The sequence below is a fragment of the Drosophila persimilis genome, unplaced genomic scaffold (assembly GCF_003286085.1).
Source record: "Drosophila persimilis strain 14011-0111.01,24,50 unplaced genomic scaffold, DperRS2 tig00000477-arrow-pilon, whole genome shotgun sequence".
NCBI lineage: Eukaryota > Metazoa > Arthropoda > Insecta > Diptera > Drosophilidae > Drosophila > Drosophila persimilis.
This window is the reverse complement of record NW_020825313.1, coordinates 535,164-561,832: the sequence shown is the minus strand read 5'-3', so window position 1 is coordinate 561,832 and position 26,669 is coordinate 535,164. Positions and strand designations below refer to the sequence as shown.

At 43.5% G+C, this 26,669-nt stretch overlaps 1 protein-coding gene across 1 annotated transcript in view; it reads left to right on the top strand.

Moving 5' to 3' along the window:
- Positions 1 to 26,669, top strand: part of LOC6603548 — a 138,882-nt gene that overhangs the window by 59,886 nt on the left and 52,327 nt on the right. Inside the window, exon 3 of the mRNA XM_026989984.1 lies at positions 22,254 to 22,418. Within this exon, the coding sequence (XP_026845785.1) occupies positions 22,254 to 22,418 (165 nt within the window). The remainder of the gene's footprint in view (positions 1 to 22,253; positions 22,419 to 26,669) is intronic.

Sequence of the window (26,669 nt, the reverse complement as noted above, 5' to 3'; positions counted from 1 at the left end):
GGTTGTTCATGCCCCATGTATGCGGAGCAGATCCTCAGTGAGCGCTCCTGGCCTTCGAGGCTCACTGCGGTGTGGTCTTCATTGCTGAAATTTGGGAGCAAAAATAAGTGCAACTCTCTTTTTGCAAGAATGCAGGTACGAGTTTTACCTGTGGTTTCAGCTACATATAGCTTGTAATCAGAAGTACTCAGACCGGAGACCCTGTTTCCGAGGATCCAGGGCTCCTGAATGAGTACTATGTCGGCTCCACCCTTGGCCAGGTGGAGCAGTAGAGCAGCGCATGCTGCCTTACAATGGTGGAGGTTTATCTGCAGGAGCGTCAACGACATTCCTGAGGCTCGCCTCCACCATTGTTACTTCTGGATCGCTGTCAGGGGACTCCGGCTCCTCCCCGACAATGATATGGCTGAGACCTCTGGCTAGGTCGCTCTCGTCGAACGCGTAGTCGTCCAGGATGTCGTCCGACATCAAGGACGCCGCATCCGACGCCGGGTTATCCTCCTCACACGAGGCCCCCTCTTTCGGGATCTCCGGCAGCTCCGGGTCTGGCTCGACCTCCGCTTGCCTGCCCTTGCGATCGGACTTGTACGTGGATATGGTGACCTTCTTATAGCCATAATCCACTACACCGTCCGACTTTGCGAGGAGATCTATTGATTCCTCATTTAGGACGAGGATAATCTGGCGCCTCTGCCCTTGGATATCCTCCACCTTTGCCACCTTCCAATCGGCTGTAGGAAGGTGGGGGTTGCAGACCTGCAGTAACCTGAGGATCTTCTCAGGCTCTGCAGGCTTAGCCGAGACCCACGCTCTGGCTCTCGGGCGACTAGGGACATCTTCCCACTTCACGGCCTCCAGTTTCGCCCCTGGATAGACCTCTTTTAGGGCCGCCACCGCCTTCATGTAGAGGGCCGCAGAGCGAGCGTCTTGGCAGGCGATGGCTTTCACCTTGCCTTGATGCCACCCTGCGTCCTCACACTTTGGCGGTGGTCCGCCGTTCTCCTCAAGTTCCAGTAGGAACCGGTCCTGGAGCTCGTTCTCCACCAGGTGCCACTTATCGCGGGGGACATGGCCGTCCTCGGCGCCCCTGTCCAGGACACCGATCAGGGTCTTGCCCCTCGCCACCTCAGCGAACGACCGGTTCGTGAGGTGGGTCTTCACCCGCTTGGCTTGCTGGGCTTGACCTGGCTGATTTGCGGGGTCCTCCGCTGAGCGTTGCCGCTTGTTGGGGGCCTTGGCTGCGCCCTTTCCAGCTTTGGCTGGCTGGAACAGGGGAAGGATTGAGCAGGCCCACAGCCTCTGCTCCTTTCCTTCGGTTGACGCCTTGAAATTCGGGTCTTCGTTGGACAGGATGAAGGCCGCTCGTCTCCTGTCCTGGTACGACGGCTTTCCTCCCCGTGGTGCAGAGACGCTGCCCGCCGGGGGTCCCAAGGGTTCTTCGGTCCCGGTGCGCTTACCAGCCGCGATTACGCTCTGCTTGGCAGCCACACCGGTATCCGCTTCGCCCTTGGAGCCACCCGACTTGGAAGAACCCGATTGGCTTTTCGGGCCCCCCCTCGCTGCGGCTGCTGCCTGAAGACGGTGGACCGACTCAGTCTCCTTCCCCGTCTTCTTTGGACCCGGTTTCCCAGGCGCTGGTGCAGAGGGATTGGCTTGTCCCTCCGGTACTTTAAGAGGAGTACCGAGCTCCTTTGCGGTGTTTTTATTTTTAATATATGATTTGTTTGGCATTTTTGTTCCCACGAGTAGGCGGGAAGGGGTTGGTCACCCGAGGCATAGCCCGCTTGCCCCGGGAAGCCTGATTTAAACTGGAGGTCGGCAGGTAGAGTTTTCTTCTCTCCGCCCGACTACCATTTGCCAGCATCCTAGCAGAGACATGACCGTGCTAGGACCTGTTTCCAGCCGCCCTCACGGGGAGAGTATAGTCGCACTTCCACCGGTGTGCACAGTTACGGCGGGTGACGGCTCGCTCGCAACCCTCTGTGTCCTAGGGGGGTGTGAGACGCAGACCGCACCGGGTATTACTAACCGGAGCGGCTGCGCCTCAGTTCCGAGTTCACAGTTGTGCGAGCCGACCCGTCATCCGTTTGTCCCCCTGTAGCACGGCCTGACGGCCTGTTAATTAATAAATAAATAAATAAAAAATATTTTCTTGATTAAATTGGGCTTCGTCGCCGCAGCCGAGCGTTCCTATTTGGTGGGCAGCACGTGTTTGGGTTTGTTGTTATTTTATAAATCTCTTTATGTATTTATGTTTGGGTTTTTAAAAACTCAAAAAAAGTATAGGAGTATTTTAGATTTTTAGGGAAAATAGATGTGTGTAACGCCCAGAAGGTTGACGTTTCCGATCCCATAAAGCATTCCTGATCAGTAGCAATATCCGAGTCGATAGACCCATTTCTATCTGTCCGTCTGCCCTTCTTATTTGATGTCTAGTTCTCAAAGAGTGCAAGAAAGTCGAAGATTTTTTGATCGCTTTGGATAAAATGAATATACGCATCTAATAAAGAATTTTCCAGAACTTTTAAAAATCGAATTTCAGGCTTCAATATAAAATCATATTTTGACAGTTTTTCGGGCGAGGTTGTGGCAGGTAAATCGGTATGGAAGCCGAACGGCTATTATTTCTACCTTTTTGTAGAGTTAGAAAGGTACATATGTATGTATGTACATATGTGTATTTATTGAATTAATTTTTATCACAGCTCTATAGTTATATTTTGACTTTTTAAGGATTCAGCTACGTATATATAATTTAAGAATTAAATTTTCGTTAAAATGGCTATGAAAAAATACGAAGTTGTTTGAGATACTTAGAAATTCAACCACTGTAAATGAAATAAATTTAGTATCGGACAGCCCAGCATGGTCAATTTTAATTGAACACCATAGCCTACCAATTGGAGAGATGTTAGAGGAAGTTCAGGAAACGGAAAGCAAAGATTTTAAAAAGCTGGAATATGAATTCGTGCAAGACATCTCGAATTAAGCAAAACCAAGATCTTTTCAACATGTTGACAGTCTCTTCAGATCCATATATTTCATCCATTAGATATGTGAGATCACAAAATAAATCGGCGAGCAATTATTCTTTCAAAAATGCTTAGTGAATGCTTAGATATTCTTGCCACTAAACAGAAAGTGGAGAATTATTTTACAGAAACAAAAAGATTCAAACAACTTTCAGTTAAAAAAAAATTGTTTGTAATTAAAATTTTTGTAGATTAGGTTAAGTTGAAAATTAATCGAAAATAATATTTTTTTTAGTAAAATTTACCATTAAAAGTACTCTATCGATTTAAACAAAAAAAATACAAATTGAGCATTTTACATAGGAAAATGTGCACCGGCAACAAGGTTAAACTTTAACACATTATTGTGAAGCTTTTGGACATTGTAGCATGATTTAGTTTAACTGATTTAATTTTAAAAAATGCGTTTGTTTCATGAAGATAACTATTCGTTCAGAAGTTAATAATTTAGCAATCTAAAACGGCCAAATGTCCCACTGTGCGCCGTTCATGCGCTTACTTATTTTCCGTCTCTCTCTTTCACATACTCTTCGTCGTGAGCGTGTGCGCCGTCTGTCCGAGAAAAGCCATCATGAATAAGTATCGGGTATAAATGTAGAGTTGCGGCCGTAGCAGCAGTTCACAACGTTCCCCCTCGATTTTTTTTTTTCTGTTTTCATCGTAGCACGTCATTACGGACGGTGTTGCCGGACAGCCTTGAACGACACAGGGTTGCTAGAGTGTTGGAGTTGCGCGTCACCTCAAATTTCAAATTTAACATTTCAAATTGAAATTCCATCAGCAACATAAGAGCAGTAGGAATGGAGGAGGAGAAAAAGTTGGCTTTCTGAAAGGCAGCAAGCTCGCCCGATCGCCGGTACCCGCGTCACCTACAGCAGCAGCGGGACCCGAAAGGTTTCGGGACTTAGCCAGGTCGGAAAGCTCTCAGAGGAAAACGCCGCCCAAGAAGAGCAAGTCCTACCAGGAAGCTACCTGCCTCAAGAACCTCTTGGAGCTGGGGAAAATCCAGGACGAGGTGCAGACCAGACCATCAACATGGCGAAAAGAGTGATGCGCAAGGAGCAACAGCAGCGCGCAGAAGCGCCAGGAAGGAAGGCTTGCGCTCAAGTCCTGTGCTCGAAAGGCAGCACGTCGCGCTCGACAAGCGTGGTCATAGGGCATTCCGGTAGGACTTACAGCGGAGTGCTAGCAATGGTTTCCAGGAGGGAAGACAATCGGTTATCGGACTTGGAAAGCTGTGTCACCAAGGTACGCCGTAGTAGCAGCCAGTTTAAGATTGGAGAGGGACGATTGAGCCGCGGATACGCGGAGTTGGCAGTGGTCAGTTTAACCTTAAGTCCTAACTGTATCCCTGTCCATGTCCTTTTTTCCGTCTGGCTATAATAATGATCCGATCTGATTCAAATTTTGAAGTCTGAAAGATATAGTCAGGAGTGTCTAGATACAAAATTTCGTTGCTGTAGCTCTTATAGTCAGACAGACATGGCTCTATCTACTCGGCTATTGATGCCTATCAAGAATATATATACTTTATGGGGTCGGAACCGCTTCCTTCTGTGTGTTACACACATCCATTTTGTGCACAAATATAATATACCCCTTACTCTTTTTTTAGTATCGGGTATAACAAAAAAGTTCAAAATGTGCAAAACGACAGGCAATAAATCTCGCTTGGGTGAACTTTGCACTAAGTCGTGCCCATCGCACTATGCCAAAAAAGCCCGACTTTGAGTTATTCTTATTGGAAAACAATGTTTGCAAAAGCGTTGCATAAACGGAACAACTAAAAATACTACAGCTTGTGCCTTACCGGCATGTTCTTACCTTGTAAATTGCACAAAAAACATCTAAATAAACTGCCCCACAGGAAAAGTTTTGAAAAAATCATCTCAAATAGATTGTGGTGGTTTCTAACTATGCAAGTCAATTTCGAAACACAACCAAAACACAGCCAACTATTAGACAAAGTGTTTAACAAAACAAAGATCACAGACTTCATCATCTCTTTCACAAAAAGTGTGCAATTCCATAGTAACCTACAAAAACACCGACATAATACATTACTCAAAACTTACACATTAAGGCCCTCGTCCCAGCACGCGCCAACAAATTTAATATCATAAAATGGCTAGCCAGGCAAAAATCCAACTGCAACAAAACGTAACAAAAGCGATAATAATTTCTAAAATCCACTACACACTTATGGACACATACTAAAATGAAGACTAAATAAATTTAAAACTACCTTTAGCTCAGCACTAGGAGAATTTCGCATGACACCTATCTAAAACCTATTATATGAAACCAACAAACCAGTAAAAGAACTAACACAACGAAACTCATACACTCTAAAAACACCACCAGACATAAATTTATTAAATCGAAAGCAAAAAGAGGGGGAACGTTGTGAGTTGCTGCTGCAACCGCAACTCTACAATTATACACGATACATAGTCAGTACGGCTAGATTGAGCGACAAAGAGTGCGTGTGGGAGAGATAGAAAACGTGTTTCTGAACGTGTCGCTGTGGCTACGCACACTACAAATTGATGTGTTCCTTTTAGCAGTGACATATCACAGAAGTCTGTATACAAATTGTCGTTACTCTAGTTCTTATGGGGTCGGAAACGCTTCCTTTCGGGAGTTACATACATCCACTTTCACCACAAATCTAATATACCCCTATACTCTTTTTGAGTATCGGGTACAATTAAGTGAGAATTTAATTTCTTCCGCTAACAATGTGAATAGTGGATGGCCCAACATGTTGCAAGCCGATTTAAGCTTGTATTTGTTTCCACTTAAGATTTTATTTTTATTCAAAAACTACAACTTACTATTGTTTAAAGCTCTTGTAGCCGATACAACATTTTGCCGTGAATCTGATATTTCTCAGGTTCCACTTTTGTATATTTCGGTGCACAAAGCATTGACTCGTTTACTGCTTGCGCTCTTGTCGTTAGCTTCCTCTTTGTGACCCGATATTCTGGTTTAAAGTGCCTTTCTTTTCCGCAATTAAAACCCTTTTTGGCCTGACACATGCAGGGCCCTTGCTGCATGAGATTTTTTTGCTAACGTTATCTTCTTGCCTCCTTCACAAATTTTTGTATTTTAAGAACAGCAACAAATCTTTTAAAGAATTTAGGTAGACAGTTTAGCAAAACAACTGATATCATCAACCTTTATGCTGCCCTCTGCTAAAGCCTCGTGTACCACATGGAGTTTGTGCAAATATTCCTGTGCATTCATGTCTTCCGTCATTTTTACGACAACAATTGTTTAATCGGAGATCGGTTTCAAACTTGCACACGTTGGCGCTGCACATTTACCACCTCAAATTCGACAAAATGTTACTGGAAGAAGACCAGTCGTAAATGTAGACTTGAATCGCGCTGCTTTCGGAAATTATTCCGCAATCGCCGACAAAGATCTTCTGATTGATTTCGGTTCATTTTCTGTGGTATGCCAGTATTGAAATGCATTGAGGTTTCAATCGGAAACCTGGCATATGCTGCGCTGGTGGCAAGGTGAAATTGCCCATTTTAATTCATCCGCTAGAGCCATTGTGTTCGTTTCCCTATGGAAATACAATCCAATGAAATCATTTCCAGCCGAATACACAAACATAACGACTTTATTGATGAACACGGCTGCAATCTCATTTATAAAGTAATGGCGTCTTATTATCATAGCTCGCAAACGACGGTCAACCCTTTTTCCCTTTGCTGTCTCGTCACTGACAAAACCGAAAAAGACCACGAAGACACGGTCTCTTACTGAGCAGATGAGCAGAACCAAAAAAGTGTCTGAGTAAATTGTTTTTAGTTTTTTTCGTGTATATGTTTATTTATTCATGTTTTCCGCATCTTTTGGGCTATTGTATTGTAATATGTATATTTATTTGCAAAATTGGCAAACGAACATTTTCGTTTTGCTTTTCACTATTCATTTTAAGCTCCAATAGTCAAACCGTATAGAATTCACAAAAATTTATCGTTTGCCATAAGCATCGCACGTACAAGTACGCATACATACGCAAAAGACACTTTGTTCGTTTGCTCGCGATAAGATGCTCAGTGAAATACAGGAACAAAAGAGAATTGAAGAAATCGGTCTTTGCTTGAGCGAAGAGCGAGTTGAGCAAAAACAGATTTGATCGGGTCTTTTCAGTCCATTTTCTCAATGTGTCCGTTAATGAGAGGTTTTTATCAGACACGCCGAAAGTGTCAACAGTTATTTGGGAGCTTTGATATATAGTGGCGAGCACATGTGGATACATGTTTATCACTTTTCACTTTTAAATCTTAAAAAATGATATGATGTTTTATTTTAGGTTCTTTTTTTTAGTTATAATAAAAATGACAATAATTTCAATTCAAAGAGATCCTTTTCCTTGAGAGAGTTTAATTTGTTCAAAAAAAGAGCATGTATCCACTTTTGCACGTTTCAAATTTTTGTACTTTAATAATTTTTTAAAAATATTTGTTCCCAAGGGCCTTAGCTTTTATCATATTCCGAATAAGTATTGACATACTCGCGACTAAATTTAATAGGTGCTGGCAAGGTATCATGCGCCACTCCGACTTCACGCGCCCCCAAAGACTCACCGAATCCTTTCGGTACAAACTCGTACTTTTCCAATGTTTTTTAAACAGAGCCCATCGATTTTCAATGCTTTTCCATGCTTTATTGTTTCCTTGACCTGATGATTTTTCAGCTTTCCACTTGAGCTGTGCCAGTAGTATTTATTTCGATCAAACTGAAAACGGTTTATTTTGGTATATCTGACACAATTACCTTCTTACAATCTTCCGTGGTCCAGTTCCTATGCTCCTTGCTAAATATAAGATGCGCAGCCACTTTTCATCAGAGAGGGCACGTTCCACTCATGGAACGTTCTCCAATTTGTTAAAATCTATGGAACAATAAAGAATGAACTTACGCAATTGGATATTATTCTTATAATTAGACACTTTATGACGAATATCTTAGCACTTTAAATTGGATTAGTTTGATAACTCTACTGATCGCCGGTATCTCTCGTAAGCTCCCAGTAAAACGTCTGTACTCTGAGCCGGGTTTCTGCGTGAGCTGCCTTCTGGTTCAGGCCGGCGTATATTTATACGCCTGTTGGTGTGACCTGGTGTGGTTGGTCAGCGCTATGGAGTCGGCGCGTTTCGATCGGTGGCTATGTGTGGAGGGGGGTGTTGGTAAATAATATATGCGGGGTGTTGTACGAGGCGTTGTAGTTTAGTAAAGGGTTCTTATATTCATATGTCGGGGGAAGGAACCATCGCGGGAGTGTTCAGGTGGTTTTAAAGTCCCCGAGAATCGAGGTTTTTTTTTAGCATAGGCCAGCAGTTCCTGTGGCGTCCTCTTGGAGGCATCTTCAAGTGATGCCAGCACTGGGGCGCCGAGGTATCTCCTCCTTACCCTTGAGAGAGCCGGACAGTTGCAGATGAGATGTTCCAGGGTTTCGCCACAGGTTCATCGCATTTCCTACAACTGTCTCTGTTGGTGATGCCTAGCTTTGTTGCATGTGCAGCAGCCAGGCAATGACCTGTTAGTATTCCCACTAACAATCTACAGTCCTTTCGTGGTAGGTGCAGTAGGTAGTGGCTAAGTTTCTCATTGCGTTCCTTGCACATTATTTTCGAGGTTCTGCAGGTGGTGGTACTCCTCCATCTGCTTTCGGTTTGTGATCTGGCCTGCTTCTCTAGATCGCTTTGCAGTGTTCTAAGGGACACAGGCACGTTCTCGGTCCTCTTATTCTAAAGCCCGACGCCTTCCTTAGTACGTCCGCCGCCTCGTTTCCTTCGATGCCTTGGTGACTGGGAACCCAATAGATCCGCAGAGACTTTGTCGTGCTTAGGGTATGTAGTGCCTCCCAGCTCGCCAGGACTCTTCTGGAACTAACCGCGAACGACCGCATGGAATATGCTGAAATGGTCCGGTAGCTTATATGACAGCCTTATCTCAGGGTCTCTACAATATAGCCCCGCTCCTACTCCTTCGTCCATCTTGGAGCCGTCCGTATATATATTGAGGTGCTCAGTTTGGTCTCTACCGATTTTCCAGTCTTCAGGTCCCAAAGATGCGGTTGTTTTGACGTCGATGCTAGTTTGGGGGGTCATGCAATCAGTTGATCTGGTCATTTCCCTGCCAATTGAACTATGCCCGTATCCTTGTGGCGACAGATTTCCTGAAGCGATGAGGTAAGGTTCCAAGTAAGGTTTCGAGTGCTTTTGTTGGTGTTGACCTCAGCGCCCCTGTGATACAGAGCAAAGCCTGTCGCTGAGTCTTTTCCATAAGCTTATGATACGTTTTCTTTCCGGTAGCTTGCCACCACACTAAGACTCCATACAGCAGAGTTGGTCGTACCACCGAGATGTAAATCCAGTTCATCAGAGCAGGTGACAGGCCCCATGTGCTGCTGAGCATCTTCTTGGATGCATAAAGCGCAATGGTGGCCTTCTTCACCCTTTCCACTACATTGGGTCTCCATGCCAGCTTGCTGTCCAGTACTATGCCTAGGTATTTCACCTGTGATTTGGAGTCAGCCTAGTTTGGTCAATTTTCGTGGGGGTCCATATCGGTACTTTGTACCTCTTGGTAAAGAGGATGAGGTCCGTCTTGTCCGCATTGATACTGAGTCCTACCTCTTCCGCCCACTCACGTATCTCCCTGAGTGTACGCTCCATTAAGGAGCTGAGGGTCGATGGACATACACCCGTAATAAGAATGCTTATGTCATCTGCATAAGCTTTTATCTTTGGGGCCTTCCTTTCAAATCTCTTAATGAGGTCGTCGACCACCAAATTCCACAGTAGTGGCGACAGGACTCCACCCTGAGGTGTGCCTCTGTGTGCCGTCTTAACCATGGAAGCGGTGCCCCACTCCGATTGCACCAGTCTATAACTTAGGAGGTTTTTGATCCAAACGTTGATTGCTGGGTGTATGTTATTCGCTTCTAGGCGACTTGTTATTGCGGTTGTGGCCACGTTGTTGAATGCTCCGGAGATGTCAACAAATGCCTCCAGTGCATACTTTTTATTGTGAAGGGCGCTCTCGATGGTGGATGCTAGCGAATGTAGTACCGTCTCCACTGATTTCTCTTTGGTGTAGGCGTGTTGGTTTGTTGACATCATTCCTGATGTGTAAATCCAACAGCTTTTCTAGTGTTTTTAGGATAAAGGAGGTAAGGCTATCGGTCTGTAATCCTTGGGACTCGCATGGCTGCACTTTCCTGCCTTTGGGACAGGGATGTAGCCTGTACTTAGACAAGGTGTGAATATTGCGGAAAGCCATGGGGTAATCGCCGCTTTGGTTACCTGCATCATGGCTGAGAATACCCCGTTCAGTCCTGGTGCTTTTGTGCAAAGGAGTCTGTTGCCCAGTAGATGCGCTTAGTGGTTAATAGATCTGTTTGGGGTGTTGCTCCTCGGTTGCTAGGTCCTGGTGCTCTTTGGCATCAGCGACCTCGGTGCAGCCAGGGAAATTCTCCTCCATTAGTGCTGTTAGGGCTTCATCACTGCCCTCTGGCCACTGTCCGTCGTCTAGTTTTAATTGGCTTTGTATGGTAGGCTGCTTAGAGAGCAGCTTCCGAAGCCGTGCGGTTTCTGGTACTTTCTCGATGTTGGAGAAGAAGGTCCTCCACGAGTTCCGTTGTGCTTTGCGTATTTTCTTCTTGTAGCTCCTAAGTGGGAGTCTGTATTCCTCATAGACGATCCCTTCGTTCGCTTATTTGGTTGAGGTTGAGTTGCTTGAGGTTGTTCCTTTGAATAGAGAGATCCCGGTTCCACCAGAGTGGCTTGGACCTCTTCTTCATCCTCGAGGGTTTGCACGATGTGTGGTAGGCGTCCAGTAACGCGTTGGTTAGGGTCTCTAGAGACTTCTGTATGTCCTCCGCGGATTTCACTGTGCACGGACTCGCGAGCTTCGAAGTAACTGTCTTTTTAAACTTTTCCCAGTTTGTATTCCGGGGGTTTCTATAGACTGTTACCTTCGAAGAGTATTTGAAATAGCACTTAAACTGAATATACTTATGATCTGAGAAGGAGGGTCTTTCAAGGACTCTCCAGCCAGATACCATAGTACTGTTTCCCGTTGCAAGTGTTAGGTCTAGCACGTTGGATGAGGTCGGACCTAAGAAGGTGTGCTCCTCCCCAACGTTTGCTATATATAGATTAGTTGCTAGTATAAAGTACACATTGTGGCGTCCGTCCCGATTACGAGTTAATGGTTTTTGGTGCCGGCTTTTGTCACCAGACTTCTGAGTTTGTCGGGTGGTGCGGCTCTGTCATGAGCCATACGCTACCTTGCTTTTATGCAAGTTGAGCTGCAGCACTCTCAGCATCATGGGTGGCTGGCTCAATTGCAACTGACGTGTTGACTATCAGGTCATCGTCCTCCTCTTCTTCCTCTGCGTCTTCGAGCGCAAGACCCTGGGCGGCCTCCACGATGGACTCGAGACCTAAGTCCCTTTCCACCTCGCCTGCCTGTAGGGTGTGCGCTTTTTGAGGCGCAGGTAGACGTTTCCCATGCCCCACGCCATCTTCCCTCTGCTTCCTTATTTATTTGGATGATCACACATTGGCCCCCCTCGTTGGGTAGTGGGCTACCAATGTGTAAGATCCTCCAATCGGTCGTTGGCACGTTTGCGTTTTGCCGATGAAGGAGCTTCAGCGCTCGCTCCCCCTGGATTGTGATGGGGAAGAATACCTTCGCCTTAGGTTTGGACGGGATAAGCTTCCGGTCCACAACCTCCAGCTTGGCCCCCTCCCACATCGCCTCCAGTTGGCAGACCGTGTGCGTTTGCTACTTTAGGGTTGGATCGTCGCACAGGGGCGATTTCGACGAAAAGAGGTGGCAAAAGTCGGAGATTTTTTTAGCGCTTTGGATACAATGAATATACGCATCTAATAGAGAAGTTTCCAGAGCTTTTAAAAATTAAACTTTCAAATTCGGACTTTTCGTTTAGAAGATATGAGCACTCAAAGTTGAAAATTGTTTCAGTGCGCACAATTTTTATACCCGATACTCAAAATTAGTATTGGGGTATATTAGATTTGTGGTAAAAGTGGATGTGTGTAACGTCCAGAAGGAATCGTTTCCGACCCCATAAAGTATATATAGTTTTGATCAGCATCAATAGCCGAGTCGATTTAGCCCTGTTTGTCTGTCCGTCCCTATTAGAGCCTAGTGCTCAAACACTATAAGAGCTTTTAATAAGTAACGAGTACTTGGGCGAGATGGTATTACTATTACTTTTTTTTTCCATAGTCCGAAGCCATTTACTTTCTTTATTTTTAATTTAACGTGCAAGAACAAAACAAGCCATACACTTCACCGGACAGAGTTCACTACAAATGACCACATAACACGGAGGATTACCTATAAGACAGACGGACGATCCTCAGCTGTTTCGAGGAACCCTTGCCCACCCTACATTGGTCATGCCATTCCATACATCTATCTGTCGGCCATGACCCCTTGGTGTGCCGATACGCGCTACAGGGGCTTGGAAGGGGAGATCATAAGAAGGGTTTAGTTAAACATTATAATGATATTTATTGGAGCTAAATTATACATAAAAATACGGGGTAAATGTATCCTCCCATAGGCTACCTGGGCCTGGTTCCCTTGAAATAGGATCAGGTAAACTTATAAACTAGTATTTGATTAAATGTGAAATGGTAAAGATTAAAATTTAAAGATAGAATATAAATGTTGATTCTTACGGGCTACGAAACGGTAAGGAAATTTGGTCGGAACACCCATTGGTTATGAATTAGTGGACTGTATAATCGTTTATATCTTGAGCTTATTTATTATTTATTGATTATTTAATATTGGTGGTTATAGCGGGGGGGTCGTTTCTGCGGCGGTACAAACTATGCGTGCGGGCAGTTTCGTCTAGAAGTTTCTACTGCGGTACAAAGGAAGCGTGCGGGCGGCTTCGTCTAGAAGTTTCTACTGACTCAACTCCGCGAAAAGAAGTCGAGCAAAAGGGAATTGGAAGATCACGCGATACGACTCGACGCGACGATCTCAATGCAAAACAACGGAACGCATCGCTGTGTGCGTGTGCAGCTGCGGGTCTGGCCATGCGTGTGTTAACATTACAGCTATGTTCTGGACCCGAGTAAACAACAACACAGCTATGCGCGTAAAAATAGTTACTTAGGCGGTGTACTACAATCATGAGCGTATAAATCGGTCAATCACAATATACATGAACATTGAATAATAAAACTACGAGGCTCATTTCTCAACATACCGGCCCCCCTGAACGACTGTTCAGAACAAGGGAAGCACAGCAAGTTTGGTAATAGGTCTCTTGTACACTCCTCGGGCTGTTTTGACGGTGACCACTCGAACCCTCTCGAACTTCGGTGATTCGCCCAAGCAGCCACTTGCTAGGCGGTTGATTTGGCTCCTTCAGTACCACAAGGGTGTCCACGGTTATGTCTTTGGACTCTTGCTGCCATTTCGTGCGAGGTTGCAAGGAAGTAAGGTATTCCAGATTCCAACGTTTCCAGAATCCTTGAACCTTGTCTTGCAGTTGTCTCCAACGCTGCAGTCTGTTAATGTTGACGTCTAACAAGGACGGCTCCGGCACCGACATGTGGGGTTGACCTGTAAGAAAATGAGCGGGGGTAAGGTGATCCAAGCTGTGATCGCTGGGCGCGCACAGTGGGCGAGAGTTGAGTAACCCTTCAATCTGAGTTAAAATTGTTGAATATTCCTCGAAAGTCAACGCACTGCTACCAATTACTCGGCGAAGGTGGAGTTTGATAGATCGTACGCCTGCTTCCCAAAGACCTCCAAAATGCGGGGCAGACGGCGGAATAAAGTGCCAGTTGATGTCCTGACTCGTCAGAAAATTAGCAATTTCCTCGTCTTGACTTTGAGATACAGGTACCGTTGCATCTCCGTTAGTTCCTTTCTGGCTCCATGGAATGTTGTGCCATTGTCCGAGTACAAGTCGGATATAGGGCCACGTCGAGACCAAAACCGCTTGAAAGCGGCGATAAATGCAGGGGTCGTCAAATCACTGATGAGCTCGAGATGAATTGCTTTGGTGGACAGACAAACAAAGACGGCAAACCAGGCTTTGCTAAACTTCGGTGTCCGACCTGCTGACATCTTGATGGTAACTGGTCCAGCGTAATCCAATCCAGAATGTAGAAAGCAGCGGGTGGGCTGAACGCGAAAGGCGGGAAGATCTGCCATGAGTTGTGTGCTCGTTCCTTTGCGCTGGAGGAAGCACATCTTGCAGTTGATACAATTTTGCGGACTATATTACGGGCTCCCAGGATCCAATACTTCTGTCTCCACGTGTGAAACATAAATTCGACTCCAGCGTGTAACGATGTGACGTGCTGGTGTCTAGCTAATAAAACAGCGACTGGTGATTCCTTTGGAAGAAGTAGGGTGTTTTGCATCATAGGTTGTCCTCGAATTTCCAATGCGTCCTACGCGTAGAATTCCTTGGTCGTCAACAAATGGAGTGTACTGAATCAACTTGGATTTTTGAGAAAGGGCTTGTCCAGTGCTCAGCTGTCTGTTCTCCACTTGGAAGAACTCCATCTGGACATGTTTGATTACCCTAGAGCGGGCATATTGAAGCTCCCATGACGATAAAAATGATGACAGGCGGTCCTTGCAACGAAGTCGATGTACGAAACGAAAGCAATAGCTAAGTGTCCGCAAGAGACGTGACCAGGAGGAAGCTTTGTTGATCATACAGTTAAGATCATTTCCTTCATTGGAAATGTGTAGATTAACTTGGGGCTTGACCTTTACTTCCATCCGCTCAGCGTCCTCAGTCGACAATGCGACCTTGGTCTTAGCAGGTGGCCAGGTGCGATGTGATTGGGAAAGCCACGGTGGTCCATTCCACCACAGTTTATGTTCTACCAGGTCCTTTGGTAGAAGTCCGCGTGATGCACAGTCCGCGGGATTGTCCTCAGTGCGAATGTGTTGCCAGCAGCTACGTGGGCAAGCTTCTAGAATCTCAGCAGTGCGATTACAAACATAAGTGTTCCAAGTCCGTGGGGGTGATGAGAGCCAATGTAGTACAATTTCGGAGTCTGACCAACACGAAGTACTGGAAATAGGAATAGTTAGAGCTTGCTTAACCAGAGACATCAATTTCGACAGAAGATGGGCGGCATTCAATTCGAGCCGTGGGATGGAGATAGGTTTGATGGGTGCCACCCGGGTTTTTGCGGCGATCAGTGTTACAGCGTAGTCCTTATTGAATCTCACGCGACTGTAAATGACGGCGGCGTATGCATGAGACGAAGCATCGGCGAATCCATGCAGCTCCGTTGTTTGAAGTGGCGAGGATAGGTAGCGAGGTATGCGACAGCTTTCCAGTAAATTAACTTCAGCTACAAACTTTTGCCACCGTGCGCATAGCTGCGCGGGTAGTGGTTCGTTCCATTCGACCGAGCTTAGCCAAGTTTTGAAATTTTCTTGTAGCAGTCACATATCACAGAAGTCTGCATCCAAAACATCGTTGCTCTAGCTCTTATAGTCTTTGAGCATTAGGCGCTGAAGGGGACGGACAGACGGACGGACGGACAGACGGACAGACAGACAGGGCTCAATCGACTCGGCTATTGATGCTGATCAAGAATATATATACTTTATGGGGTCGGAAACGATTCCTTCTGGACGTTACACACATCCACTTTTACCACAAATCTAATATACCCCAATCCTCATTTTGAGTATCGGGTATAAAAACTGAGCAGAACTCTTTGTCTCTTCGCTTGTGTTATGTGTTTCGTGTTTTTGGTTGAGCCCGACACACGATCGTGTCTCACAATAACAAATTAGAGAGATACTTTGGTCAAGCGCTCACAGCAGAACCAAAAAAGTGTCTGAGTAAATTGTTTTTAGTTTTTTTCGTGTATATGTTTATTTATTCATGTTTTCCGCATCTTTTGGGCTATTGTATTGTAATATGTATATTTATTTGCAAAATTGGCAAACGAACATTTTCGTTTTGCTTTTCACTATTCATTTTAAGCTCCAATAGTCAAACCGTATAGAATTCACAAAAATTTATCGTTTGCCAGAAGCATCGCACGTACAAGTACGCATACATACGCAAAAGACACTTTGTTCGTTTGCTCGCGATAAGATGCTCAGTGAAATACAGGAACAAAAGAGAAGTGAAGAAATCGGTCTTTGCTTGAGCGAAGAGCGAGTTGAGCAAAAACAGATTTGATCGGGTCTTTTCAGTCCATTTTCTCAATGTGTCCGTCAATGAGAGGTTTTTATCAGACACGCCGAAAGTGTCAACAGTTATTTGCGAGCTATGCTTATTATATAAATTAAAAATTCGTCTAATTTTCTTTTTTCGAAAATGTTTTCAAACATTTAGGTTTAAGCGCGAATCCACCATCGAGCTTGAGCTTTGTTCCCACCACCAAACGAAGATCAGATCTATTTTGTTGGTGATTCGGCAATTTAACTAGATAAGCGACAATAGAAACGCGTGTACAAGACTCATCGGTCATATGATTCACATCAAAATTACCCATTCTGTCCTGGAGAGGGTGGCTATCATTTCGATATAAAGATAGTCCGTCCAACGACAGGTTTGTTTACAAGTCATCTCTTCTTTTCCATTCTACAACTAAGTTCGAATACATATTTCAGGAATAGAAACGAATGTAAAGGACAGCTCAATGAATTTTTATCCGTGTCAATTGATGATTCGGTAAGACTTTGACAATCCTTTGGTGGGATATTGCCGGTTGTTTCAACAGTACTCCGTTGACATGTACGCAATGTTGGAAAAGAAGCGTCTCAATTTCATTCGTTTTAATCAGTCGAAGTTACGATCAGACGAGTACATCCATTAGCGTGGCTAATGGCAAGGGTTAGGTTGTTGGTCTCCTGCCGCCATTTCGAGCGTGATTGCAAAGAAGCAGGTTATTCAAGATTTCAACTTTTCCACAACCCTTGAACATTTCCTTGCAGTTGTTTCCAAAACTGCAATCTGTTAATGTTGGCATCCACCTGCAAGAAAATAAGCGGGGGTAAAGGGATCAAAATTGTGATCGCGCAGAAAGAACGAAAGTTGAGAAGACTTTCAATTTGGGTTGAGCTCGAAACGCGGGAAAATACAGCCATAAGCCCAGAGCTCTTACTGTTGCGCTGCAAAGTGGTTCTGTGTGTAAAACTGATTCTTTCCGCTTTCGCTATATTCATTACTTGTTCCGATATTGCTTTGTATTGGATCCGATCATAGTGTTGTTAACCCGAGCCCATCCGCTCACAATACCTGAAGACGCCTACCATCTTACTTTCAACTATAGGACCAACTGTATTGGATCGTTCGAGTAGGCTAATAACCTCATTAGGGATTTTGATTGGTCCGCTTTGTACTTGTGCACTGATGTCATAAAAGGCACAAACATTTTTTACAATGCTCTTGGTACATTTTTTGATTCTTGTGTCCCGCTTTCTTGTCCGATTAGATCTGGAAAACCCCCTCGGTTTACCAAAGAGTTATCCAGTCTAAAAAACTTAAAATCAAGACTTTATAAAAAATTTCAAGAAGAGGTTCTCCTAATTCTCACTCTCGCTATGTAATAGCTCGGTCAAACTTTTCAGTTCTTAATGCTCAATGCTATAAGAACTACCTATCTCGATGCAGGATACGTTTTTCTCAGGACCCTAAACAGTTTTACTGCTTCGTAAACTGTAAGCGTAGAACGTCCGCACACTTATCCTCGCTATCATTTTGTAATACGTCGGCAAATAATGATCAGGCAATTGCCGATCTTTTTGCCCAATTTTTCCAAACGACCTATTCTGAGGAAAGCTACTCTGGTCATCCGTACCCATACGGTTTACCGAGGTCGAACGGCATTTTCAGTCCCTTGTTAAATTTTTCTATAATTCTTCTCCATAAACAAGGTAGCAAGTCTGACGCAAAAAATTATAGAGGTATAGCATAGTTATCCTAAAATGTTTGAGAAGGTTTTAACTCCGCACTTGCAACATCTCTGCAAGTCACTTATATCTCCAACTCAGAATGGATTTATAAGGCAGTAGCAGTGAGCTCTATGCAGTGAGCAAAAAGAAATACACTTGTAACAGTAAGCTCTGCAGTGAAAAATTACAAATAGTTTTGTAACAGTGAGAGATCTACAGTCAGTTCTCATAGTCTCTAAGATCTGTGGATGCCACAGGTGTTCCTCCTCTGCGTGGGTGGAAAGGGGTGGGGTAAAGTTTTGAAACATACTTGTGCAGGTTCGATATCATAGGAATGTGGATTACAAATTTGGTTGCTCTAGCTCGTATATTCTCTGAGATCTATGCGCTAATTTGCGCTAAGCAAAGCAGGGCTAGAAAATGATACGATCCAATTCAGATTCTGGTCTATCTATAAAAGATATGGTCATTCTCTACGATTCTGCGTTTTTTGTTTTCTCGTATCTTTGAAATCCATTTTTACCACAAATCCAATATAACCCAATACTCATTTTGAGTATCGGGTACTCAGGTATTAGGTATCAGAGCAATGTGCCAGACAAATGCTGAAAAGGGAATTAGTAAACACTGAAATTAGAGCGTTTGCAGCAACATCTAATAAGAGTCAGCGAGGAAGGAAGAACATTTATTTAGGGTTGAGTGATAGCACTAACCATACAGTATATAAATGTGCCAGTTCATACTACGAAAGCGTCACACGATGGGTTACCAGTCTGAGAACCCCAGAGACTTCGGCTCTGGCGTTTAGGTACTGACGCGTCATCATGAGAGAACGCAGAGAAAACATGTGTTAGAACACACGCAATATGTTCCCAGTGGACAAAAACTTCGTAAACGATATCGCAAACGAGAGTTACGCAAAACTCAGCCGTGTAAAAGTATCGAATTAAGATCTGAATTAAGATAAGTAAATTAATAACTAGTCGCTCAGTTTGTGGCAGTGAAAGTTTCACTGCTCAAAAACGGATCTTTTGCGAGTCTTTTATGACATCTTTTGCGAGCCTTCCATGACATCTTTTGCGAGACTTTTGCGAGCCTTTTATGATATCTTTTGCGAGACTTTTGTAATATAGATTGCGAGACTTTTGCAATATAGATTGCGAGCCTTTTGCAATATCGTTTACGAGCCCTTTATGTTATCTTTTGCGAGCCGAAAGTAATATGAAAAGGGAAGCAAATTTTGTTGTTTGTTTTTAATAATTTTTAATTTAATATGTATTCATTTTAATTTTTAATTTGTATAGTACATACAATGAATAGATAATTAGATTAGTGAATTAAATTTAATTTGTTTTTGCTCCTTCGACACTCTGTCCTGGGCGTACTGGAAGAATTTTTGAGTTATTCGGTCGAAATCGGCGTCTTCTAATGAAAATCTTTCCTCAAATCCCGCTGTAAATAAATATTCATGTTTATTATATCACAATATACATATAATAATTTGAAAATAATACTTACTACGGATGGCTAGAGTAACCCGAAAGCCCCTAATACAATTTTGCGCCTCTGTGCCAAAGTCAGTTCAATCGAAAATTTTTATTTTCGTTGACGAAGGTGGCCTGATGCACACGAAGATGGCTAGCAAAAATATATACATATACACAGAATGTGTAGATTTTTGTCTTTGTGATGTTTTATAATGCTCCCAAACTCAAATTTTGTGCACTATACTATACTATCAAATAAAGAATAATTTACTTAGCAATTTTTCCTTTTTATTGCACTATTAAACGGGGAGTAACGTTTACTTTCTTCCGCTGCGATTTTGCCAAGCCGCAGTTTTACATGTTCGTTAATGTTCTATTACGAGATCCGGCGTTTCTTGCGTTTGTTCCCGTTTTTGTGTCCGGTTGTGATAGTTTTGCGAGACATTGGTCGTCAGTCCGTCTGCGAGCATTTTGCGAGACTTCACCCGTACCTACATAGCTATTTTTATACCCGATACTTAAAATGAGTATTGGGGTATATTAGATTTGTGGTAAAAGTGGATGTGTGTAACGTCCAGAAGGAATCGTTTCCGACCCCATAAAGTATATATATTCTTGATCAGCATCAATAGCCGAGTCGATTGAGCCCTGTCTGTCTGTCCGTCTGTCCGTCCGTCCCCTTCAGCGCCTAGTGCTCAAAGACTATAAGAGCTAGAGCAACGATGTTTTGGATCCAGACTTCTGTGATATGTCACTGCTACAAACATATTTTAAAACTTTGCCCCGCTTTTAAAGATACGATAAAAACAGAATCAAGAAAACAATTTCATTCTTTCTCGCTCTGTCTCTCTCTAACACACAGGTTTCATGGTCGGTTTTGCCAATTGCAAAATATGAGTTCAAGGATCTCAGAACCCATTAGAGCTAGAGCAACCAAATTTGGTATCGACACTCCTGTGATATTGGACCTTGACCGTTTCGTGTCCAAATTTCGCCACACCCCCTTCCGCCCCCGCAAAGGACGAAAATCTGGGGCACAAATCTCAGAGACTATTATCGCTAGAGTAACCAAATTTGGTATCCGCACTTCTGTTAGATCTCACTATAAAAGTATATCTCAGAATTTCGCCCCACCCCCTTCCGCCCCCACAAAGGACGAAAAACTGTTGCATCCACAATATTGAGGATACGAGAAAATTAAAAACGCAGAATCATAGATAATATCTATCAGATCTGGATCAGATCAGATAATTTTTATAGCCAAAGGAACAAATCAATTTGCAGTGGCTACGCAGCGCCCGACGTCACGCTCAGACTGATTTTCTGTCTCTCTCGCACGCACTCTTTGTCGTGTCGTTTAATATTAGCGGCGTCTGCCGGAGGAGAGCCATACTGACTTAGTATCGGGTATAATTGTAGAGTTGCGGTGTCCGCAGCAACTCACAACGTTCCCCCTTCTTTCAATTATTTTTCAGTTTTCTGTCCATTTTTCACCCGTTTTAAGTCAGTTTGTGATAGTTTTGCGTAAATGCTCTTTTCTTAGTCCGTCTGCGAGACTTCACTCATCGCTCCCGGATCAGAAAATCAGTCTGAGCGTGACGTCGGGCGCTGCGTAGCCACTGCAAATTGATTTGTTCCCTTTGGCTATAAAAATTATCTGATCTGATCCAAATTCAGCAACCTGATAGATATGATCATTATCTATGATTCTGCGTTTTTAGTTTTCTCGTATCTTCAAAATTGTGGATGCCACAGATTTTCGTCCTTTGTGGGGGCGGAAGGGGGTGAGGCGAAATTTGGAGATATACGTTTTATAGTGAGATCTAACAGGAGTGCGGATACCAAATTTGGTTACTCTAGCGTTAATAGTCTCTGAGGATTGTGAATATCCCCAGATTTTCGTTTTCTGCGGGGGGTGGGGGTGTGGCGAAATTTTGAAACAAATTCGTCTCGGTCCGATATCTTAGGAGTGTGGATACCAAATTTGGTTGCTCTAGCTTTTATAGTCTCTGAGATCTAGGCGCTAATGTTTTACTCTCAGCAAAGCCGCTCAGCAAATGCTACGTGTGTGTTAGAGAGAGACAGGGCGAGAAAAAATGAAATTGTTTTCTTGATGCTGGCTATAATAATAATACGATCCAATTTAGATTCTGCAGTCTAAAAGATATGGTCATTCTCTACGATTTTGCGTTTTGGGTTTTCTCATATCTTTAAAATTGTGGATGCCACAGATTTTCGTCCTTTGTGGGGGCGGAAGTGGGCGGGGCGAAGTTTTGAAATATTTTTGTAGCAGTGACATATCACAGAAGTCTGGATCCAAAACATCGTTGCTCTACCTCTTATAGTCTTTGAGCACTAGGCGCTGAAGGGGACGGACAGACGGACGGACAGACGGACAGACAGACAGGGCTCAATCGACTCGGCTATTGATGCTGATCAAGAATATATATACTTTATGGGGTCGGAAACGATTCCTTCTGGACGTTACACACATCCACTTTTACCACAAATCTAATATACCCCAATACTCATTTTGAGTATCGGGTATAATTAAAAATATGAGACATACAATAAATTAAATTATATTCATGGAATTTCTTACAACATTATGGAGCCGATGTGCGTAACCAGGAACTAATACCTGAGAGGAGTCCAAGACGGATACCGAAACTTTATACAAGTTTCCATTTGATAACCTTATTATAATTTAATTAAATGAATTATTTAATATAGATTCTTACACAGTTCTAAGACATAATTATTATTTTTTTAGATTGGACGCGTGAAGCCGTTTCTAAGGCTGAAATTTTACGTTTGATTTATCAGGGACGTTTTCTTCATTGCAATGTAACGTTAGGAGCGCTGGGACTTCCATTAGGCAAGACGACTGTTATGCATTTAGTGCCTCGTGATAATTTGCCTGAACCCAATTCGCAAGGTGAGTTTAATATTATACGTTATTTGGGATGTATTTTTTTTTTATTATTAATACAGTACAAAATACATTAGAGATCGACGCGGAGATCCTTTTTAAAGCTCGGCCCGGCCCTTGCACTTTATAATTAATTATAATTTTTCAAGCAAAAAGAATTAGTTGAAAAAATTATAACTAACGAGGGGGAACGTTGTGACTTGCTGCGGAGACCGCAACTCTACATTTATACCCGATACTTAGTCAGTATGGCTCTCCTCCGGCAGACGTCGTTATTATTAAAAGACACGACACAGAGTGCGTGCGAGAGAGACAGAAAATCAGTCTGAGCGTGACGTCAGGCGCTCCGTAGCCACTGCAAATTGATTTGTTCCTCTTGGCTATACAAATTATCCGATCTGATCCAGATTCAGCAACCGGATAGATATGGTCATTCTCTATGATTGTGCGTTTTTAGTGATCTCGAATCTGCAATATTGTGGATGCAACAGATTTACGTCCTTTGTGGGGGCAAAATTCAGAGATATACGTTTTATAGTGAGAGCTAACAGGAGTGCAGATACCAAATGTGGTTACTCTATCGCTTATAGTCTCTGAGATGTGTGAATATCCCCAAATTTTCGTCCTTTGCGGGGGCGGAAGAGGGTGTGGCGAAATTTTCAAACAAATTCGTTAAGGTCCGATATCTCAGGAGTGTGAATCAAAAATTTGGTTGCTCTAGCTTTTATAGTCTCTGAGATCTAGGCGCTAATGTTTTACTCTCAGCAAAGCCGCTCAGCAAATGCTACGTGTGTGTTAGAGAGAGACAGGGCGAGAAAAAATGAAATTGTTTTCTTGATGCTGGCTATAATAATAATACGATCCAATTCAGATTCTGCAGTCTAAAAGATATGGTCATTCTCTATGATTCTGCGTTTCTGGTTTTTTCGTATCTTTAAAATTGTGGTCGAGCGTCACAGCGTGCACCCTGTCCGAGATGCGCAGGGTATTCAAGGAATGGTTAGAGCAGCACGGAGAAAATGCGCAGTATGCGGACGCGCTCGAAGGATGGGAAATGAAGGCGGGCAGAGTCTCGCCCTCGGCCCAGATGGAGGACGGACCGGATCCATACGAGCGCCTGACGCTGCCGGCGAGTGCGGAGCGTGCCACAGATTTTCGTCTTTTGTGGGAGCGCAAGTGGGCGGGGCGAAGTTGTGAAATATTCTTGTAGACATATCACAGAAGTCTGGATCCAAAACATCGTTGCTCTACCTCTTATAGTCTTTGAGCACTAGGCGCTGAAGGGGACGGACAGACAGACGGACGGACGGACAGACAGACAGGGCTCAATCGACTCGGCTATTGATGCTGATCAAGAATATATATACCTTATGGGGTCGGAAACGCTAACTTCTGGACGTTACACACATCCATTTTCACCACAAATCTAATACACATTTTGATTATCGGGTATAAAAATTGATTTTGATTTGATTTTTTAAAAACTACAAATAACAATTATTCCGAAACTTTCATTTAAAAAATCAAAAATAAAACTTAAATTGATTATCATTATCATCAACCAAGTGGTGAATTACCATACATTTTTGAGCTATAATTCAAATACCTTTCAAATGATACATCGCATGTCCTTCAAGGAGGAATATTAAGGATCCTACTAATTTATATTATATTCAATTATTTCTTGCACATTATTTTGCAGTACTATATGTAGCATTTACTAGCAAGCAAAATATTAATTGTTAAGACCACAATCTTTTTTTCACTATAATAGTTTAATAATTTCACAAATTATTGACTTTAAACGCGTTCCAATTTTTATTGTATGTAATTTGTATGTGGATAGTGGCAAAAGATGCCAGAGCCTTCCACAATATAAGTTAAGCGATTTATACACTAAGTTGCAGCGAGCTAGCCCATCCAATGGGCTATAAAAAGCAGTAACTAAAAGTAACTGACAGCATGATGCTAAGCGAGCAACGGTAATGGTACGATTTCGTTACGCTAGCTCAGTGCAATGACCAAAAAGGTACACAAAATAAATTGATATGCAATAGAAGGGAAAGTACAAAAATGTACTCCCTCCCGTGGGAGGATCCATGCATGCCCACTGCCCACCCTCTGCAGCAGGCTGTTTATCACAATGCAGTCAGCCACCTGCTCTTTTGTCCCGAAACTCTTTAGAGCTCGCAGATTAGCAATTTTGGTATCTAAACATTGTTGTAGAATCGATTCTTAAGCTAATCTAGCGCGATGGGATAGCTGGCCTGGCCCAATTCTAGTGATTCTAGTAATGAACATGGTTACGATTTCTACTAATCGTACGAGTAGAAAAGCAAATTATCAGTTCCTACTGATCACCTCTTAGACCACTAGGGCTATTGGGGTTGATTCCTTAAACCCCCACGTAACTTCCCTAGCGCCGTGCGTAATCTACACTAAGATTTTTGTGTTGATGGTGGCTTCTTTTGACCTACCGGACGTGCGTAACCATTGGACATCAAAAATGCCCACTCGAGTTATTTTTACTGGAGGAAAGATTTCTGCACAAATAAATTTTCAGATATTGAGTTATTGATAAGTACTGGTTTTATTTAGTAAAAATTTGCGGTTTATAAACAGTTTTTGATGCTTAGAATGTTTACTTAGGTCTGAAGATATCCTATGGATTATTACCCATACTATGCATTTTCTAATCATTCATTCATAGATGCATCCTGCTGCCTGTTGCAAATTTGCTTAGGTCAGCAGTACATTTCGCTCATAGTATTGGCGTCTTATGGCTTACTATTAACTTAGGTCTACTCGTACCATTAGTAAAAATCGTAACCTTGGTCATTTGTGAACAACTTGTTTTAGAGACGTAGAGATTAATAGCATTAATAATAAACTTAAAAAGTTTTAAATGACCTACACAATCGATCGCAGCATTCGAAGTGAATAACGCGTGAACGCTTACTTGTGCGCAACCGCCAGTCTGAATAACCATGGTTTTACGCGAATTAGCCAACGACATATTGTTTGTTATAATTGTTTATGTTTTTTATCACTTCAGGGGATTGAGCTATTGAGCTTCTTCAGTAGCGTAGATTCGATTGCGATAAAGTATAGTATTTAAATATTTTTTATTTTCGTGGATGCTGATGGTGAGAAACTTACTAAGAACCCGATGTCGTGTTTAAGCGATACAAAACAAGGGTGAAATACGGTCTATAGCCATTTGTAATAATAGGTAGACAGGCCACTGTGTCAGACGACGGAACTTGCGATTGCGGTGATGATCGATTAAGATGTGTTTTCTGAACCTATCTAGGCGCAAGAGCCTATAATGATCTCCAGTAGAGCCCTCCCTCTCGCATTCGTCGTCACGCTTTCCCACTCCTCAGCCCACGCATTAAAATCACCACCGATGGCTACTGGGTGACGTCCTCTAGCATCCGCCGCTAAGTTGTCTAGAATACCTGCAAATTCGGAGAGCAACAGGCTTGGGGCGAGGTAAACGCTGTAAACCCAGACTCTTCCAACTTAAGCACGTACAAAACCAACGTCAGAGCTTTTGAAGGAAAGCTGCAATGATGTGACACCGCATAGCCATATCGCGGCCTTTTTGGTGGCATCCAGGATGAATCCAGGAGACTCCCTATTTTGGTATGGCTCGTTGAGGATGGCGAGGTCAATTGCCACTTTTCTCACGGTTTGGCTCAGCAGGTCTTGAGCCGCAGCGCAGTGGTTGAGGTTGAGCTGTATAACCTTCATTATTGGGGTGGCAAGTTGGACGCACCCCTGTCTGCTCTGCATCGCCTGCTACACGCGTAGTGATTCCTCTCGTTGCTGTTGTTAGCAGGGCAGATGAAACACCATAGATCGCTCTGAAAGGTTGCCGCCTTGTGCCCGTTCTGCGGCAGCATCCGGTGCGATGTACCGCGTTCTTGCACTTGATTACTAGATGCCCAAACTCCAGACATTTATAACATCGTCTCCCGGATCCTACAGCTTGTCCAGCAGACTTTTAGTTTCCCCAGTTCCAGCAGGGCTCTTGCCTGCACGGGCGTCAGGCACACTACTGCCAGTTGTGTACTAGCAAAAGACGGACTCAAGATTTTAATGGCGCTGCTGTCTACGCTGGGTGCGTCTATTGTTGCAGCTATCGCTGCTGCGATGTCCTCCTTCGTGACCAGGCTGTCAAGATCCTTGAACTCCACGCAGAGTTCTTCTGTTTTTCTCTTCAGTTCCGCGCTGATGTCCTTGAGCTTAGCC